Genomic DNA, 22,138 nt, shown 5'->3' with positions numbered 1-22,138 from the left:
TTTACCTTCAGACTACACAAATCCATCCTTACAATTAGCAAGTATATATTGAGCACCTATTTTATGCCTGGCACTGGATCCTAACCACCTCTCAAATGGTAGAGAGTTTAAGCCAGGGGATATGAGTAGTTCAATTGGAATGTTTAAATTACAGAGGTAACAAGAATGGTGTGGTAAGAAGAGCAAGTTCATTGCAGACTGACAGGTTTGGGTTTGAATTCTGGCTCTACTATTTATTAATTTTGTACACTGGTAAATGCCATGCTATGACTCTAAACCTCTGGTGAATGCAAAAAACTAATACTAACTTGACTGGAGTGAAAGTTAAAAGTGTTTTGCATTTAGAGTTAATAGAATGCTTGCTTAAAATTCTATATAAACAAGTTTCCTGTGCTAGGATTTTGGGTGAGGCTAGAGGAAACCGAGAGGTAACTTCCAAACAACTTTGCTTTTCTCCATTCTTAACAAGCTGCATAGGGTCTTTTTTTTTTTTCCAAACCGCAGCTTTTTCATGCAATGTATTATGAGTATTATGAGGTTAGAGTGTTATTATTGACTTATTAAAATCAATTAAAATAGAATTTTTAAAAATTAGAGTGCATTGCAGGATAGTATGAGTAAAAATCAATTTGTGAAGCCTTTATTATCCTCTATCAATAAATCTGTATCCTGTGTGGTCATGTAAAAATGGTTATCTCCAATGCAGTACTGATCAATTTTTCCCTTTAGATCCCATTAGACCTCTGAGCTTTAAGATCAAATCCATATCATTAGCATGGGGCTTGGATGATGCTCCTCAGTGAGCCCCACTTGTCTCTTTGGCCTCATCTCCCACCACCAGCTTTCTTCAGATTTCAAGATTCCTAACCCTGGAGCCTCTTCTGGTCTTTTCTCCTTTCCCATGCAGTTTCACCAAACCAATATGAAGGTTACTAACCTTCAGAATACTTTCAGATTTGATAAGCGGTTGGAAGTTGAGAAAGAGTTAAGTGAGGTTCAACTTTTAGTTTCTGGCTATTCTGACCTATGATATTTCTCAACCAAGCTGTGTTCACATTTAGCTCCTTCCTGGGATCACCTCATAGCACATCTTTTTGGTGAGCTATGTATAAGTTGGGCTTCCTAAATGTATAAGTTGGGCTTCCCTTTTATCAGCAAAACCTTCATGTTAAGATCATGGGCTCTGTGTGTCCTCATGCATGGTGATTCAGTTGTTAGATCAACACTTTTTTCATTTGAATTGGTGTAGATAAGTTCAGGTTAGAGGAAGATCTTTATAGCGATTTTAGATGAGTCTAAGTTATTCTTCTTTCCTAGCCTTCTTGGCCTCTGACCAGGAGTAGGCTCTCCCTTATCCTTCTCTAAGAGTCTGTGTTCCTCTGATCACAACATTCATCACATTAAGTTGGATTTATTACAAATTTATCATGAAAAATAAGAAGTAAAGATAATTAAAAAATAGCACAAGTCACAAAAGAATTCACCTTCCGGAGACAGCTGAGGTTACAATAGGTTTTTGATCTTCTAGACAGTGTCTGTATGATTCAGGACAGCTCTCTCCAGGACTTCAAAGAAATCCTAATTAGGATGCATTTCTCCTGTAGAAAATGAGTCTTCAAGATGTGATATTGCTACTTGGTTTATGATTACTTAACCTTTTGTATGGAAGCACTTTTTGAGTCTAAGGAGCAGCACCGCCTTTAAAATTCCAAGTCAAAGTCACCTCTGTAAGCAAACTGCAAAAAGCAAGGGTTGCCATGATTTATTCTGCAGCATCTCTGCAATTATTTTTTCTTATGGTTTCTCTGGTTGGCGGGACCTTGCTCCTCCCTCTCATGGATGTCTAACATTATCCAAATCTGACTTATCTATCAAGTCTAAATGTGATAGCTTTCTCCAGATCTATAGTGAAAATAGATAACTTCATTCTCTTAAATGCCATACAATGTTGTTTATAATTCTTCATTGAAATTTATCATATGATGCTTGGTGCTATGGTGAGTTATAAATCTCTTTTGTATCTTCAGCTGCTTTATAAACTCACAATGACTGAGACCTTGTAATTCATTTTTATATCCCTTCACCAGCCAGCAGAACTCTGCCCATAATCAACAATCAATATTTGCTGAATGAATTTATCATTCAGTATTAAGTGTTCTGCCATGGTTTAGACTTAATCACAAAATTAAAGGTTGATGTTAATAGGATTGTTCTTATTTAGGAATAGTTTACTTAACACTGAAATGAATAAATACAAATATTTATAAAATATATTCTGTGTTTATGTCAAGTATACATGTTAACCCTCAGGTTTTAAAAAAATGAAGGTATAAATATATTGATCACTATCTTAAGTTTTCATAAGTGAAGAAAGAAAATGTGAGACCTTCTTTAACTCAACTTGAAATTCATTTGTGATCAAGCAATTAAAAATGCTTTTATGTATTATGTTCATAAAAATTATAATAAATACAGTATGAATTGGTGTAGATAAGTCTACGTTAGAGAAAGAGATCTTTATAGCTATTTTAAATGAGTCTAAGTTACCCTTGGCCTCTGACCAGGAGTAGGCTGATCTTAAGTTAAACAATCAATATTTTCTGAATGAATTAGTCATTCAGTATTATGTACAATTATGGCATTAGACAATAAGCGAAATTTCTGATTTGAAAAATGGGCTCCCATTTTTCATGGGAGTAATCGAAACTATTGGAAATAAGTCAATGCTCTCTAGAATATTTAAGGATAGTGGCTCTACTTTGAGCATAATGTAAGTGAAATAAATGTTCAGTAAATAAATAAGTGGTTTGATTAGAACATAAAATTAAGTGAGGGGACTCCAATGTGCTGACATTAATTATACAAATAATATATATAGAGAGATCTAAAAGTATGTACCAACTTCTGTTGACTCTGTTTAATTTCTTCAACCAAAAAAAAAATAGACAGCAATCCATTTTTACATTTACTTTAATAAAGCTCTACTTTTGTTTAAGGTTTCACAATAACAATAACTATTTGAATAAACTCCAAAAGCCTTAAAGGGCAATATATTTTGATACTTCTGAAAATCCTGACTGAATCTAGAACTAGTGATGTTTTATTCTATTTTCATTATATCAGTGTTTTCATAGTTACCTAATTATAATTAAATTTAACATGAAACAGAGAGGGAAAGTAAGTGTTCCATTCCAAAAAAGAAAAAGAAAAAAAAAAGGAAAGTCACAAATAGAAGACAGGACTCAAAAAATTGTGCTTAACAGTAGACAAGCAAGAGTTTTGGAGTGACTGTTCATAAGCTACAATGTGACTATTACCTGAGCCAAATGAAGAATGTGGTACCTACAGAACTCAGAATAAATTTCTTTATACTACTGCTGTATACTTTTTAAAATTGCATAAATATCTCTCTTTGCATGTATATATATATATGTAAATCCTTTTATATATAAATATATACACACATATATGTTTGTCTGTTTATATATATTTAATATAATGAGAATAAAGTATAAAATGCATGAATTATGTCATACCATGACACAAATAAAAAGACAATGTATTGCTAGGTCTTAGCAGTGGGATTCCTGCATCAACATGGGAGTACACTGAAAATATATACAGTTATTTTGAAGAGCATAGATTGATGCTGTAGTTTCCAAGATTTGTTGTGAGTTGAGATCACCCAGGAAGTGAAACTGGCTCCTATATATTGGCATTTTGTTTTAACTGATAGGAATATAAATTGGGCATCTGTGGATTTTAAAGTTATGCTATTTATTCTTATGTACAACAAAGATTAAGAATCTCTGGATTAAAAAAATGGGTTAGCAGGGTTAATGCAACATGCACAGTTCTTAGGCAAGTTGACATAAGGCCTAAAGCAAAAGGGGCAGCAATGCCTTTTATACCATTGTCACTAACTATTAGTATTAATGACTTACATAATCATAATTCATTTCTTGTTTCTTGAGTCATTTGTTCTATATGCAGTATATCATGCTGTATGCTTTCCATGTACAATTTCACTGAATCTTCTAATTAATGACATTTATTTCTGCATGCCATCTCATTATTTATATTGAAAGGGTCTTGTGAGATTTCCATAGGCTCTGCAGTTATGTGAATTCTTTGAAATTACTTTTTTAAGCTCAAAATATATTAGTAGCAAGTTACTTTCATACATAGTTTCAGTATTTGTGGAATATTGGTATGTCTACATGTTTTGTTAGCTTCTCCAAATTTGATTAATCCTTTGACATTTCCATTTCTCAGCTGTTTGCCTATTATCAGTGGGTTTTGGCTTTATACTGTCATTACCATCTTTTCTTTTCCAGGATAAAGATATTTTATTCCCTGACTTACAACAGCCAAAGATCAGAAATTGTTTTTGAATACATATCAAATTCATGTTATATTATAGAATCTGGATCAATAAAACATGGTTCCCATTTTCCAGAGACTGAAGGTCTCAAGCTTACATCTTCATAAAATCAAAACTATCTGAACAAATAAACAAGCATACCTATGAAAGCTTGGCATACAACTCTACATGCTCACAAACTAAATAGGGGGAGTGAGGAGGAGACCAAGAAAAGACTAACTTTGTCAAATAACCTAGTTATTTTGAAATAGTTTAATTTGGAAAAATAATTGGTTGCTTATTAAGGACTGAATTACATTAAAACTCAATTCTTTTCCTTTATTTGTATATCTAGACAAATTAAAGGGGGCTGAAAGAAGTAGTAAATGTATTGTTCAGGTACTAGATATGGGAACATGTAAAAGTCAACCATAATTATATAGCCCATATTTTAAATATTGTTCATTAAGTATCTAATTTAATTAAATCTTGGAGAGACTTTGCTTCTGAGCATGATTTGCTAGGTATTAGCTACTGAATATAATCTCCCCACATAAAAAGAGGCAACATAGCCATGGCAATGCTCTGGTTTTCTTTAGGGAAATGTTTTTCAAATTGTGACTTACCATCCATTAATGGACCCTAAAGTCCATCTTGCAGTTCTTAATCAATACTTAAATAGATTTAGCAGAAGCTAATATAATGTAGTAGAAAATATCACTTTGTAAGTTTCCCAAAAAGTTAAGAAGTTTTTAGTTCAAAGAACATTTGTGAGTTCATATGGAAAAAAGTAATTAAGACAATATTTATAGTAGGTCTACTTAACTGGAATATATTTAAGGATGATGTATTTAAAAACAGCAGGAATAAAAAGATCATCTCTAGAATTTATCAAAGTAAAAATAATCAGTAACTGAAGCATGATATCATATAGTTAAAAATTCCACCCAAACTATTTTCAAGTATGCCTATGGTGAGGAAACTGACTACATAAATGGAATTTAATAAGATTTCTCAAAGCCATTTCTTTATACTGTAATGTATTTTGATTGTGTAAAAAATGTAGCATAATACTAACAAGTGTGATTGAATATGTAGGACTGAAATTAATCAGGGAAAAGATTTTAAAGTTATGTTTATTATACTACTATATTATTAGAAAAATTCATTTTGGCCTGGGACAATATTATTGGATAAGTAAATGAGTTTTAAACAAATTAGCCTTTAGTCGATATATTAGAAATTTATTCAAATATTTATTCTCTTGCTATTACTTAGCTACCATAGTCATAATGGAGACCTGATAGAACTATTTTAGGTTGCTGGTGCTCAGAATGAATGACATAGAGGAAAAAAGGTGAATGCTCCTTGAGAAATAGTCTTGAAAAGAATTAGGTCTGCTTTTTACTTTTCTCTATTTGGGTTTTATATGTTTTCTCTGATATAAGGTGACTGATTCATAATGGGGTAGGGAGAGGGAGCATGGGAGGAATAGATGAACTCTAGATAGGGGAGAGGGGTGGGAGGGGAAGAGAGGGGGCAGGGAGTTAGAAATGATGGTGGAATGTGATGGACATCATTATCCAAAGTACGTGTATGAAGACATGAATTGGTGTGAACCTACTTTATATACAGAGATATAAAAAAGTGTGCTATAAAATTCTTTTAAAAATATATATACATATTTTTAGTTGTAGATGAACACAATACTTTTATTTTATTTTTGCATGGTGCTGAGGCAAGCACTCTACCACTGAGCCCCAGCCCAGCCCCAGGGTTCTTTTCTAATTGTGGTTCATGTTGATATAGTGCCATTTGTTTTTAAAACCCAAACTAGATATCAGTCTATTTCATATGCTGACTGAAAAGTAGACTGAAAAATGTATCTTACAAACTTAAAGACTCTATTTATTAGTATTTTGTGGTTATCCCACCCAACTAACCTGCTCATCTATCATAAAAGTAATTCAAATTTAGAAGATAACATCCTGTTAATATTTTTTATTAAATGGCATATTTAAGTCAGAATTTTTTCTATTTTCTACAAAAGACTTATAATTGCTATGAAATTAATAACATCAGGACTGTTATTTCAAACATTTAAAAATATTTATCCATTTTTTTCAATATTAAGTCACAATCAACACTTGTTATTTAAAAATTTAAATGGACTTGAAGAATTAAAAGACTGCTCTGGATGGATATAGGACATGCAGTTTCATCCATTTCCTCTTCTCTTTGCTCCTCCTTTTATTTCTTATTTAATTATTTTCTAGTAGCAAAGTGAATTGAGAACAAAAAAGAGGATTTGATGTGTATTTCAACATTATAGCTTTGCTGGATATTCAGATACTGATAGGCAGATAAAATTCATTAGGCTGTATTGTTATCAGCACATTCAACTCTATTATTTTTTGCAGTAGAAAGATATCAGTAAAACGAAGTGAATTAATATAAAAATCTTTTTTACCTCAAAGGAAATGTGTATACCTTGGCTGTGTCCATTTTCAATCACAGGATATCTCATTGGCTATTACATTAATTTTATGCAAAATTACACTTAAAAAGGAATATGGTTTGTTCATTTTATAAGGATGGATTTCGTATAAATATATAAATTTATCTTTCCTTTTGATTTTTTAAAGAAATGTTTTGACTTTACTATGACTCTAAGTTAAAGTGGACACTGGCAGAACATTAAGTGTCTTCATGCTTGGCCTTTGATAAGAGCTTAATAAGACAGAAGTTAATACCTTCCCAATTTATTAACTTTAAATTTCTTATTTACTTTAGAATTCCAAGATTTATAGAATAGGTTTTTTTAAGGGCTCACAAAGAGATGGAATTTTCTAGCTTTCTGTACTTTTATGAAAGTCTTTTAGTTGCGTAACTCCATGGCCAATGTTAAGATCAGCCTCTTACTTATAAAATAAGTCAGTCATTTTTTTCTTCCTTTCCTTTCCCCTCACACTAAATGGTTATCAGAGGGAAAGGGATGGTACTGAAGAATGAGAATATAACAAAATATATTATGTGAATATACAAATATGGCATAATGAATCCCATGACCTTGTATAATTTTAATGTACCAATAATTATTTTTTAAACAAGTATGGATATCACCCTTTTAAGGTGGAAAAGTTAATACCTTTATTTACTATAGGATTATTCAATTTTGTAGAAATATAAATACAAGTTCTGAAATAAAGATTTTCTGTGGTTTAGAATGAAAATATGCCTCATTTCTTTCATCTTAACAACTCTTTTTCCACTTGTCTATTTTTCAATATTCTTTTGGAATCCTTAACAGTATTACTGGCTGAATCTCTGTTACTACTGTCCTAACATTCTGAGACACATATGGCAATCTCATCCCATTTGGAAATTTTTCATTGACACTCATTAAAGCACATAATCTGGCTTTATGTTAAGTAGGTGGGTTGCTACTCTACCAAAATGCCATTCTTGACCAGGCCCTTATGAATTGTTTGTAGTTGTCAAACTGGACAATGAAGGCTTTATATTCACTCTGTAATTAGCCAAAATAATTCTAGTTAAACTCTGGTAAAGAGATCTCTAGAATGAAATGAATGTAAAGTATCCATTCTTTATCTTTCTTTCTGGTTTCATTCTAACTCATGTTTTTATTCAAAAACAACCTTCTAAATTGCCTTTTTCACTGCTTTTCATGTTGCAGATTGAAAATGTTGATGTCTGCCTTAGTTTTCTAGCAGCCAGAGGAGTAAATGTTCAAGGTCTTTCTGCTGAAGGTAAGGAAAAGTACCATGTAGTCACAAGTGGCATTATTGTTATCTAAGAGTTTTTGTAATGTAAGAAATATAATCTTGGAATATATAACTCCTTCACATGTTAAAGGAAACTGATATATTTCCAAAATAACAGAAATATGAACATAATGGTAATTAATATCATTTAATCACTTAAATGTTTTCCAGAATAACTTTTGTTATTGTGACTGTGTTCATGGGATGGGGGTAAATCAACACAGCCTATGTGTAATAACTAATGTTGAGTATTTTTAGATTATTAAGTAGATGAATAGATGGCTAGATCCATGTTGGGTAACAAGTGGACATAATGCAGGTAAAATAGTGTAAATAAAACTCAAATATGATTTTATGAGTAACATTTCTATAGTATAATCAAGTTAGTGGTCATAGCCAAACATTTTTCAAGTTTAAATAAGTCATCATGAGTCTTAAATGATTATAGGAATAGTTTTAACCACTATTATATGTAAACATTTAAATCATTAGAGATTTGAAAAATCATCACAAAAATTGAAATATATCAAAGTGGAAAGAGATTGAATTGCTCTTGTGATTATTTCTTTGTTTTATAGCCTCTTTTTCTTCCACATATAGAAGTGGCAAAATTTTGTAAAAAATTAGCATACATTAGGAAAACTGCCAAAATTGAAAATAAATGATGTTTCTATCTCCTTCTCTCTATCATCTGTCATTTTATTCTTCATCAATATTTATTCCATCTAGTCATTTGTCACTTTAAATCTTACGTGTCAGATGTATTAACGTGTTATAAGCTTTTTGTCTATTTGAATTATTAATGATAAAAGTACTAAGTAAAATACAAAATTTGGTAAGTTTTAGTAGACCTTTGCAAAATATTCAAATGCTGTTAGTAAAAATCAGTTGTTGAGATTATGAAATAGCAAGTCCTTTTGGAACATGCATCAAGAATAGTAATTTTTAGTTAGAATATGATTTATGTATTTAAAGTTATGATTTAGATACTACTAAACACTTTAATAGTTCAGCTTTCACTACCATTAATTTGCTTTGAAAAGCTTTTGCCAGCATTATTAGAAATATTAGACCATTTTAAGTTTTTATAATTTTGTTGTCATTAGAATAAGAAAAGTTGTGTGCTTCTGAAATAATGGACATTTACTAGTTATTTTGTTCAGTTTCCCTTCTATATTTAATTTTCCTGTAAGTTTCTTTCATATTTATATGCTATGCTACATAATTAAACTATAGATTTATGGCCAGTAAGCTTAGGTGTAAACCTAACTGGTGACTCTGTTACTTAGAATAATAATTGAATAAAATTTCCCAGGAAATTATTTTGCTTTCTAAGTGGGTAAAGGCAGGCTATAAAGGCTGCCAATGTTCATTTTATGTCTCTGCCTTCTCACATGATAACCTTTATCAATATAAGGCTACTACCACTTGTCTTTTAAAATTATATGATGCTCCAAAATGATGTTCTGAATTAAAAATGCATAATAGCAATGAATTTTCTTAAAAACTCTGCAAGCAAGATCATTAAGGTTATAGGGTAAAATTAATAGTTTCTCACTATATCTTCAGATTGATGAAGACAATTTTTCTATATTATGGAAACAGAGGGGGCATTGGAGAGTAAAAGAACAGTTCAGTGGCACATTTTACAGGACTCTTCATTTGTGTGAACCAATAAACAATCAGAAGATCAAGAAACCCAAAGAGCCTGTTAGTGCTCCTAAACTCTATAAGGGGACATAAAACCTTGACCACGGAGGTAGACGTGTTTTATTGGCGATAGCAGGTTTTATTTAAAATAAGAGGTTATATAGTTTTATTTGAAGTTTTTCTTACTTCTCTAATTGTTACATTATAAATGCAGAAGAAAAAAGTAGGCTCATGTTGTAGCTGACTTTATAAATTTAATCGTTATTCAAAATGTTATTACTCAACATCTGCCCTACATGTTAGAACTAGATTTCTACTTATATTTATTCATTTTTGTTATTTAGTGTGACATAAGCTGATATTTATTATTTAATAATATATAACATGAATTAAAAATAGAAAGATTGGAATTTTAAAAATTGATACAGTATAGTCTTTTGTTAAATATATATGTAAATTTGGAAGATATAGACATATGTACATATGTAAAATAAATTGATCAGTGGGTGATTTAGAAAGAATGTTGGCTACTCTAAATCCAACTGAGGCATAACAAAATTTAAGTAGTTTGTTTTCTTTAGTTCATAGTCATTGCAATGTTGGGAACAGCTGTGTGTATTTATTTGTGAAGAAATCAGAGCACTAAATCAAATGATTAGCACAAGAGAGCAAGCACATCCATTTCCAAGAAGTTAACTCTAGGAAAATTGTAGTTCAGGGTCAGATAAAACAGCATTTCAGTTAAGTGAGTTTTGTTCTCTCTTCCTTCATCCCTTCATTCTCTTCCTGAAATTCCTAGCTACTTGGGAATGTCAGCATGTTTCCAGAAATCCAGATTCCTTTGACACTGCGACCAAGACAATGAAGTCATAGTTCTGTCTTCATAGATTTGGTTTAAGAGGATTGCATATAGAATTTCATTTGTTAAAAAAAAAGAATATATTCAATATATGATACTGTTTTTTATATTTTCCATTTGCTACAGAAATAAGAAATGGAAACCTAAAAGCCATTCTAGGACTGTTTTTTAGTTTGTCTCGCTACAAACAGCAACAACACCATCAACAACAGTACTACCAGTCCTTGGTGGAACTTCAGCAGAGAGTCACTCACACTTCGCCTCAGTCGGAAGCCAATCAGGCCAAAACCCAACAAGATATGCAGTCCAGGTAAGGAAGGGTAGCAGAGGATGCAGGGAAAATTAGCTTGTCTAGATACAACTTGAGTTTTCTAAGTTATTTTTTTGTCAACTTCAAAAATTTACTGATGTAGGTTTTTAGAGTGATGGAAATATTTGACTAATATTATAAAAGTTAAAACCACTCTTTTCTTTTCTTTTTTTTTTTTTGGTTGGAAAAGCAATATCTATTATCCTTTAGGAGAAACATTTTTGTTTGTTTTCTTAAAATAATTGTTGCCCTGTATCAAACTGTGTGAAATGTCTTTGGTGTAAGTAATATCACATGGCTACTTCCTTCTATAAATCACTTTAGTATTTAGAATGTGCTCTGAGTCCTGGTCTCCCGTTGCGTAGTTATCTTTTGTTGATGCTTCTGACTGATTAAATCTGTCATAAATGTCAGATCTGTTCAACATATGAATTTGACCATGTGGAAACCTACTGTTTTTAATTTAAGATTATGTGTGTGTGTGTGTGTGTGTGTGTGTGTGTGTGTGTGTGTGTGTGTGTTTGAGAAAGAGACAGACAATGGGTATTTATATAAACAAACATGTATGTCTGTCTGATTTGAGTCTCTTGGCACATGTAAACACAGCCTAGGGTGGGGTGCTCAGAAATCTTTGCAACTTACTAACCTTACTTTTTTCCCCTCAATTTGGAATTTTGGAATTTTATCAATCGGTATTCAATCAGGAAAAAAAAATAAGAGTTAAATAGACTTATTGTTTAGAATTAGGGTTCATGGTTGTCAGGATTGGATAAATAAGTTTGAAATCTGACGGACAACCCAACTGGAAGGGCTAGTTAAATTTTTCTTGTCATGAACTGAAACTGCTGAACACAAGGCAAAATTTCTTCCCTCAAGGAAGCTTCAGTTCAAATTCTAGAACCTTTCACTAAATTGTCTCCAGAGCATTCCAGTTATGTAAGGTAATCTTCTTTACATAAGGTCAACTGATTATGAACTTTAATCACATCCCCAAAATATCTTCAAAGCAACACCCTTTATTGGAGTGGGGATGGAATATCCCAACAGACTTTATTGTCTGATGGAATAACCTAATGGACACATAAAAAAAAATTACCATAAAATGAAATGTAAGTTAACCAATTTTATGCAAATCAGAGCATTTGTTTATGAGCAATGGCTAGGACATTGTTAAAATTAACACTATTGCATAAATATGAATGAATATTAAGGAAGGAGGATGTAAAGATGCTTTTCATCATCTTTAAAAATTATACATATAGTGGAAACATGTAAACATTAAGTTTTTTCATCTTAGAATCTAAGCATAAAACCTAGTAATACTCCATTTACCCTGAATTTGTTTTTGGTAATAAATTTCAACCCAAAAACTAAAATTCCAAAATGCACAGACCACTTTACATTTATTGTAATTCTTCAACCATTGAGAAATCACCTTCCCTTTTAACCTGTCACTCAGCTCTCATTAGAATTTGTTTGCTACTTGATATAAAGTACTATTTCTTTCTCTATATTCATATGTAAGTTTTATTCTCTTTGGGAAATTTTTATTAATTGGTAAGTTTTAAATCTATGAAAAATGATCATATTCTTAGCAAAAACATAGTATGTAGTATAAAGTCCCTGGAGTGTTGGGAGATGGTTATCATTGTTCAGGAATTCAGATAGCCTCCCATTCTTGTCTTGACTTTCTGTGATGTCAAGAAAAATTGTACCAGAGTCAAATTTTAAAAACTTGTTAATGTAAGTTCCTTGAACCCCAATAATCAAGAAGACAAAACAGGAAACACCATTTCATATTTACTATGTGTATGTGTGTGTTTGGTATAAAGATACCTAAATTTTGAAAAGTTCTCGAAATAATATTTCGTATAGTTTGGTTTAAGCAATTAAAATGGATAAGAGGTAAGAAAAGTAACTGAAGAAATAACTTAAGTAATTTTCTACAAATCATGTTGATGCTGGAAGTGCTATGGAATATCATTGGGAGGTACTTTACCTCACTGTTTCTTTATCTGTCATGAAGAATTTTTTTTGTCCAGATTTTCTTGTTCAAAATTTCCTGGTAATTATGACCATTTGGAGGAAAGGTTTCCTTTCCTATCTCTCTGGCTATTATGAAATTGTAGGATATTTTAAAATATTATAGTTAGAGACTTTACACTATTTTAGGGAAAGATATTTTGTTTTTATTGCAAGATTTTATGAAAAGTATTCTTTTCATCAGTATACTTTAAGGTGGAACTAAACATTTGGATAATTTTTCTTCAAATAAATAGGATTAAGCTGCTTTTTAACTGATATTTAATACGTTTGTGTGGTGCTCACTTTACTGAATGCAGTACTCATGACCCTGATATAAAGGAATTCAAAGTCAGTTTTTATACAATTTATTATACATTTTGAAGAATGTTATATTTCAGGTATTAATATATAGTCTCATTCATATATATTTGGTGTATACTGAATTAGTCCAAGAATTATAATTTATGTAGAATTATCTGTAACAATATAAAGAATTTTTTAAAAGTTTATAGTGATAACATGCATGGGAAAGAAATGTAGTATTTTTGTGTTAAAACCAAGAGAACTAATGCAGAAAAATATCTCAGTGACACATTTATCTTCATTTTCTGGAGGCATGAGTCATAAATCATGATTTATGATGCCTTTGTATTGATTTCTCCAAAGTAAATAGTTTAGATGAAAGCTTGTATTTTTTTGGAAAATGTTCTCATATTTTTTCTGTAGATTAATAAGAATTTCTTAGGGCACTTTGTTTCATTTCAGTGAAAGCACTTAAGTTTTGTTCCCTTTATTTAAAATAAATTGTATATATCTCCATAATATTTATGTTACACAATAAGAATTTTTAATTTAGTTTTGCTATTCTGAAAATAACTCCAGTTGTTTTCAAACAATTTAAACATCTTTCACATAAACATTTCAATCTGAAGGTTAAGAAGTGAAATTTACAAAAGAAAAAAATATCCAACATGAAATAGGAGGAATAAAATGTGGACAGCAGACTGTCTTCCTCTCCCCTGTCAGCTCTCTTCCACTGAGTGTGTACACAGCACTGTGGGCGTGTGGGTGTGTCTGCAGACCTGTGAGCATGAATGCACATGTGTGGCCTGTTCAAATCACATCTAAAGCTCTAACTATCCAGTGCTCCTATGGAATCACACTCTGAGAACTGGATCCTAATTCAATCAATTCCACATTGTATGATCGTTCAACTTCTTTGTGCTTAAGTTTCTCACTTGTTAGAAAATAATTTACAATGACACTGATGTCATAAGGTTGTTTAGGGGTTACATGTGCACATTAAACACTTTGAGTTTGCCTGGCACATGTTATTTCCTGGTACAAATTCTGAAAATAGTCTCTCAGGGTGCAGCCCTATTCCCATCTTAGAAAGCCTGCTCTACCCAGTTCCTCTGCCTAAAGCACCATTCCCCAGTATGTCCATGGCTAACCCTCTTACCTCCTTTAAGTTAATTGCTCACATGTTACCTTCTCAACCACACTTACTTTAACCTCACTTTTAATGCTATAGTCTGCTCATCCCCACTCCACATTGGATGTTACTGTACTTTCTCTTTTTCTGTAATTCTAATTACTCTCTACTTAAGATTTACTTAATTTTTATATTCATTGTTCACTACCTCCAATGCCCCCCTTCTAGAATGGAAGCCCTGTAAGGACACCAGGAGTTTTCTGTGTTGGCTACTGCTGTAGTCCAAAGATTAGCACAGACTCTTACACTTAATAGGTTCTTGATAATTAAATATCAAATGAATTATTGTAAGATCTATGAATCTGTGTTATTGCTGCTTCCAATGTAAAGTAGGAAAGCTTTATGAGATTTATAGTTATACAGACACAGAAAGACAAATGCCATATAGTCTCACTTATTTGTGAACGCTAAAAACAGAGAATAGAATAGTTGTTACTAGGGACAGAGAAAGTTGTGGGGGGATATGGAGATGAAGAGAGGGTGGTTAATCAGAACAGGAGTGGAGCTTGATAAGAGGTGTAACTTCTAACATTTTATAACACCTATATAATGTTTTATATAGGTTAACTATATTTAACAGCAATTAATTAACTATTTCCAAATAGCTAATAGAAAGGATTTTGAATGTTTCCAGCACAAAGAAATGATTAATGCCAATTACTCTGATCTGATCATTACACATTATATACATTTATTGAAAGTCATACTATACCCCCACAAATATGCACAAATATTTTATCAATTGAAAAAAATATAAAAAATAACCATAAAAATAATTATAAGTAAAATTTGAAGACATTAAAAATTAAACCTATATGTATTTATAAAATTAGTAAAGATCACTGGATATGTTTTTGATTTGAGGGTACTCATGATATTGACCACCTGTTAGTTTCAATATAGTTTACATCTGAGATTGCCAACATGCACTGAACTCTTTGTTGCTATCCAAATTTATCCCATATCATATCATTCTTAGGTCATTTGTCTATTTAATGTAAACATTAGGTTCCCTTTGTTTCTGATTGTTACGTGTGGTAGTCACTCTGAAGTGTGGCTGCCTCCAATATTGAATGTGACTTCTGTTTGGTGTAGAGTATCAAGATGGATAGCATTTTGGGTATGGTGAAAAATAAATAAGCTATGTGAGTGAAGTGCTTGGCAGCATAATGTCGTCACTGGCAACTTAAAGCCACTTAATGTTTATAATTTCTTTTTTTGTCATGCTTTGCTTAGATCACTGATTAAGAAAACTGATACATCTTAAAAAATGACACATCTAATTGACAGTTGGTAGGACATACTTTCAACTTCTTTTCAATTTTTATAACAGACTAGTAAAAACATACTGATACTAAACATACTGACATAAAGGTATCATCTCTTAAGATGTTCAGTTTGTTAGTAAATAATATTATTATGAAGAATTGCCCATATCTTGACAATATAATTTAAAGTTACAAAAGGAAAAGTACTTTTTAAAGCCACATGATTTGAATTATGTGGTTTGAATTAATGATAAATGAAGAAAAGTGGATATCTTGAACACTGATCAGCTTTATCATTTGACTTAATTATCTACTTGCATTAAAATATCTAATTAAATACAGAATGTATACAAATAAAACTGGGTCTCAGATTCTAAATTTGCTAAATTATTCTGAGGAACATATTTGGTTATATTTGGAGTGGTCAAGATTTATTAAACAAATAAGTAAGTTCTCAAAATTTTAGTCTATTTAATAATTAAATTTAGATTTAATTTAAATTTGGTGTTCTTTGGACAAACTTCAAATGGATGAAATTTAAACACCTTAGTATAATACAAAATATTAACCATCTTACTTTTATTTATTTAATATTAAAAATCCAGCTCATTCTATAGTTCTAGCTTTTCTTTTTATTTTTTTTAAAAAGGGTAGGTTAAAATTTCACTCTTCAGGAGGGTAAATATGAGAAATGTTTTAATTAAGTCCAAAAAAATTTTCTATAAGTGTTGGAATCATGGCTATTTTCTATTATCATTAATTAGGAGATGGAAGAAACCCTCTTTGTTGTTCTATAATACATGGTAAAAAGAATCCTATAATTTTCAAACTCAGAAGAATTATTTCCATCAAGAAATATGTCTTAGGCATGTCTACTGATAATACTTTTTCATCTATTCCATTTTGGCAAAAGAGGAAAGGAAAAAAGTTAAATTTCAGTAAAACTATATACAGTAACTGGCACATGAAACCAGCAGACAGTACCTGGTAAATGAATGTATGATTCTCCTAAGAATATCTAGGAATACACCATAGTGAAAATAGTTATAAGATGAAAATTTATTTTTCTTAGGTACTAATTAGTTAAATATAAAGTATTATGATGCTAGCACATAGAAAACATGAGCATTTATTTGCCGAAACCTAAAAAAAAAAAAGAATGTGTGTGTGTGTGTGTGTGTGTGTGTGTGTGTGTGTGATTTTTCTTAAAATGCAGGCCCTTTATATTAATTTTGGTTGAGATTATTAAATTACCTTTCATCCTGTTATCAAAGAGTTGGCCACTTTTATCAATTCACAAGTGGTAGTATTAAATCACATGAAGAAATGTTTTAGTTTATGCTTTATAGAATTGAAACATAAAGGAAACTGTAGAATGGAAAATGGAAGTAAGAAATCACTTGGATAATAGAAGTGACAAAAGCAGGGATCACAGTGAGTCTTTCTAAATGAAAAATAGTTATTTTAGGAGTTTCAGAAATTATAGGGGCTGGGGTTGTGGCTCAGTGGTGGAGCACTTGCCTAGCATTTGTGAGGCATTGGGTTTGATTCTTAGCACCGCATATAAATACATGAATAAAATAAAACCCATCAACATCTAAAAAAATTATAATGTCTACAGAAGGTCATCTGCCTTTCTACTTTTCATTTTTTAAGAGCAAATAAAAAGTATGTTCACTTTCTGTGTGAGATGAACTTCCTCCTGTACGACTCACAAGTTTAATTGCAAAATCCCTGGATACATGTTCTCTGAGTGACCGTTCCCTTCCCAGACCCTTCCTAAGGTTTTCCTGACCCCTGCCACACACATTGCTCTTGGAGCCTTCTTCCCATTGAGGCCATTTGCCTTCCAGGGGTTCTTTTCCAGGAAATATCATTTCCTTCTGGGAGATTCACTCTAAAACTGGGACGGTTTACAGCTTTTCAGCCTGGGGTTATAAATCTTGAAAAGTATATAAGGAAGTTTAATTTAAGATGACAGGAAGGCTTTGGTAATTTAAGCCTTCATGAACCTGGCTTCAATTAGTTGCTTGACTCAGTTCTGTGTTGTGGCCTATAGTGTGTTCTTTTAAAAGTCAGTGAATCAATTAAACGTTAAACAAAACAGAAAAAGGAAAAGGGACATTTATGAATCTTAACACAACAAAAGCAGGATTTTTTTTCAGGCATAGATATAATTGAAGAGAAAGAGTTTCTTCTTTGATGCAATTTGAAAATCAAGAGTGGAGTGTTTAATCAAAAATGTGTGTGATGGGAGGGGAGTAGAGGGTATGGGGGATAGGAAAAATAGTAGAATATTAACAGATATCATTAATGTATGTAAATATGTGACTATATGACCAATATGATTCTGCAACATGTACACTCAGAAAAATGCGAAATTTTATCCCATCTACATATGATATATCAAAGTACATAAATGCATTCTACTATCGTATATAACTAATTAAAACAAAAAAAATTTAAATGTGAGCATGATCCTGAGCATACAACACACACATACATATTTAGGTTCAGTTCTATGCTTTTATTTCATTATCTAGACAGCTTGAGAACCCTGAGTAATTATGTTTTTGTAGATGAAGACACATTTATATAGTTTTTGTCATAAAGAGTCTGGCAAACTGTGTTTAAATCCTACCTGTTTATTCCCAGTGGAGTGGCACTAGACAGGTGAAGTTAATCTGCTCAAATTCTGGTCTCCTTACCTGAAATGCTAGAATGGTGATAACTGCCCCATGAGGGTGTTGAAGAAACTACATGAACAGATTTATGGGTAAAATGCCTACTTAGTATCCACTTAGCATCTAATAAACAAAGTAGCTGTTTTCAACTTTCCTTCCCCCACTTAAAGAACATGTCACATATATAATAAAATACATTGACCCACATTAGAAACATTGCTAATCTCATCACGGTTACCTCTTTTGTCACATTCTCTAATCACACATGTGCATTCCACTTCTGAATTTATTTAATATATTAAAATGATTCACAATAATATCTTCATAATTAAAAGTAATAACCTATTAATAATGCTTACTCCTTTCCAAGCCATCTAACTATACACAGGTAACCTCTTTAATTATTTTAGGTATTACTTTTTTATATATTTTATTGTGTTTTAAGTATTATCTTTAGTAGTTACTCTCACATAAGTGAATAAAATACTTCTAGAATAGTTCTTATTTATCTGTTTTGGTCATTATATTTTGATTCATAATTCTCCATCTATCACTCTTCATTCATTTGTTTAAAAATATTCTTTAAACCCTTAGGATGCTCCAAATAATCTAATGGGCACTGGAAATATGGTAGAGGATGAAATAGATTTTTAAAATCCTTGTTCTCTTGAAGCTCCCTTTCTAGTCATGGGTGACAAACAGTGGAAAAATAAAGTATGTTGTAATGATTTTGACACTGATATTGGAGAAAAAGAAATCAGAAAAGGGGTCATCAAGCCTAAGAGACACATTTTTGCAAATTTAAATAGGATACTGAGGAGGACCTCACTGAGATGATGATACCAATCCCAGTAACAAGAGCACTTGGTGTTTGGTAACAGCAAGGGTTTCAGGCTGACAGATGAACAAGCCCTCCAACCCCGAGTTAGGAGCCTATTTGGTTTACATCAAAAAGAGAAAACATCCAGTTGGAATGGTTCAGAGGAAAGGAAGCCAAAGAGTAGGATATAATTCAAAAAAAGACAAGTAAGACGTTAGTATGGCTCTGTCATCACTGTAAAGACAGGCTTAATCCTGGCAAGCTGGAAAGCTAGTGCTCCATGAGGAGGATGCAAACAGAAAAAGGAAGGCATCTTTCTGGCTATTGTACTGAGAATGGAATGCATTGGGATAGGAGATAGCATAGAATCATGGAGAAAAGCTTGGAATACCATAGTAAAAATGGAGAGAAGTTCCAAATGTATTTTAATGGCAGTCTCAGTAAAATAAACTGACAGATTTCTAATGGAAAGAGTCAACAGGAAGGAGATGCTAACATTATTAGTATTGGCTGTTAGAAAATGGGACTTCCATTTACTGACTGAAAAGAATGTAGGAAGAGCAGTTTTGGTAGGGGAATGTAAAATATCCGCTTATTGATGTGTCATCTTAGAAAGTCTGTGAGTTATATCTGGCTGGAAATATTAAGGAGACCATTGGAACTGCCAGACTGAAGTTTGAGTTTATAGATAAAAATTGTGGAGATATTACCTATAAAATTTATAAAAATCTATGAGACTAGACAGTAAACTCAGCATAATCTGTGTACAGATGAAGATAACTAAGGTGTTGGGTGAGGAGACCACCAGTGATTAGAGATTAAGGAAACAGCAAGACCTGGAAGAGGAAATTTTAACAGTTCAGATAGTAAATTGGGAAGAAAACCAGGAAAACTTAGTGTCCTGGAAAGCAAGTGAAGGAACCATTCCAAGGAGGAGGGAAAGATGGATGGGAATAGTTAATGGGTAGCCCCATCATGTTGCAATTGCTGTTCTAAATAGTTTTCACCCACATTCAATCTTTTATAATCCTCAAGGCAATCCTGTGTATAACACAGGCACTGATCTTACTTTTCAGAGAAGAAAACTGAAAAATGAAAAGATCAATTAACGTGTACAGAGTTTCACAGAGACTAATCTCTCAACTGAATCCAGGAATTCTGACAACAGACCTTGTGTTAGTAACCATTATCTACTGGACCTCAATAGTATCAAATATTGCAAATCAGAAGGATGAGTGCTAAGACCCGACCCAGGGATTTTGCGCTGGAGATGTAAAAAAAAATTTCATTTGTTCTTTTTAGTTATACATGACAGTAGAATCTATTTTGACATATGTATACAAACATGAAATGTATCTTATTCTAATTAGAATCCCAGTCTTGTGGATGTACAGGATGTTGAGATTCACTGTGGAATATTCATATATGTGCATAGGAAAGTTATGTCAGCTACATTCAGTGGAATAGTCCCTTTGGTAACTAGATTGGCATCTACTCAATAGAGAACTGGAGGGAGGAGTTATAGAAAGATACATATATATATATATATATAATTTTTGAAATATAGATATATATAATTTTTATCAATAAAGATATGTTTATATTCACATAAACAAGCCTTTCTAGGAATGCTTCTGAGGTAGCAATATTCTATTCTTTTAGTTTATTTTTAATTTGTTAGCTTTGTAAATTTGTAAAACAAAATAATATCTTTATTGCTTTTCAATGAACTATAGAGTAACTTTTGTCATTCTCTTTAGTAAAACATGAGATTAACACTTTTGTTCAGTTTCCATGCATGCACTAACAATTTCCAAGCCATTTTTCATTTTCAATATTTATAAGATTAACATTCTATTTTGTACACACAAGAGATTTTTGTACATTCTTGATATAGGTTGATTCTAAATGTTGAAAACCAGTGGAGTGTTTATATAATAAACACATTTTATAAATATGTTCTGCAGAATGAAGACAAATCTGACTCTTTCCTTTTCAAGGCCTTTCTAAAAGTCTAGAGAGTATTTATATTTGTTTGAATTTAAGCATAAAATGACATATATTTTAAATATGAGGCATGGCTCATTTTATAATGCTCCATGGGCATCATTCCAAGCAAACTAAGGAATCCCTGCATTTCAGCAGCCTTTTTTGTATTTTTTGTATTGCTTATTCCTGGAATTATTTATTTATTATAGTTAAAACTCTTTCTTATTTGTTCAGATGGTTAGTTTTGTTTTATTTTTGCCCATTAAAACCCTTGGCCATAGAATGATCACAGATGGGGATTGACAGGCATTAATTTAATTTCCCCCTTTTCTGGAATTTCCTAGTCTGGCTTCCCTACTTACTCTTCCATACTGAACCCTTCCACAATGTGTGCATAGGGTAAGGCTTTCCTTACTCTTCATTAAGCCATTTATTTGGGTTCTCCAAAATCTGCTGAACACTCTTGTTCCTCAATGGCCCTTTTCTTCTGTCCTGTTTTGCTTCATTTATAAACTTAAACTTTTGTTTTTCCTTTATCAATACATTAGTGCATTAGTGGCACCAAATAAGGGAAAAGAGAGTTATACATAAGTCTAAATCTCAAAAAATAAAATGGAAACATGTTTTCCTTAAAATCAAAATCAATGAACTGAACTATTTTCTGGTTGTAATATGAAACATCATAATTATGTGCTATCTTTCCAAAGTAATTACTGAATTGAAACATATTTTAAAGTATTAAACTGGTTCTTGATTTAGAGAATTTAAATGATTATATATTAGGGATTTAAGTGTCTAAATAAAAACAAATAGCCAAGTTTTTATAACTTAGTCTTAAAGCTGCCAATCTTGTTTTTAATGTGAAATGTGTGTGATCATGGAGCTGTGAT

At 31.7% G+C, this 22,138-nt stretch overlaps 1 protein-coding gene across 7 annotated transcripts in view; it reads left to right on the top strand.

Moving 5' to 3' along the window:
- Positions 1-22,138, top strand: part of Nav3 (neuron navigator 3) — a 781,792-nt gene that overhangs the window by 552,854 nt on the left and 206,800 nt on the right. For all 7 annotated transcript variants that reach the window (XM_040280283.2, XM_040280282.2, XM_040280278.2 and 4 more), the window contains 2 exons: positions 8,061-8,133; positions 10,784-10,967. In XM_040280283.2, the coding sequence (XP_040136217.2) occupies positions 8,061-8,133; positions 10,784-10,967 (257 nt within the window). The remainder of the gene's footprint in view (positions 1-8,060; positions 8,134-10,783; positions 10,968-22,138) is intronic.

Source organism: Ictidomys tridecemlineatus, chromosome 6, assembly GCF_052094955.1.
Source record: "Ictidomys tridecemlineatus isolate mIctTri1 chromosome 6, mIctTri1.hap1, whole genome shotgun sequence".
Taxonomy (NCBI): domain Eukaryota; kingdom Metazoa; phylum Chordata; class Mammalia; order Rodentia; family Sciuridae; genus Ictidomys; species Ictidomys tridecemlineatus.
The sequence above is the reverse complement of the archived record's forward strand: the minus strand, read 5'-3'. Positions and strand labels throughout refer to the sequence as shown.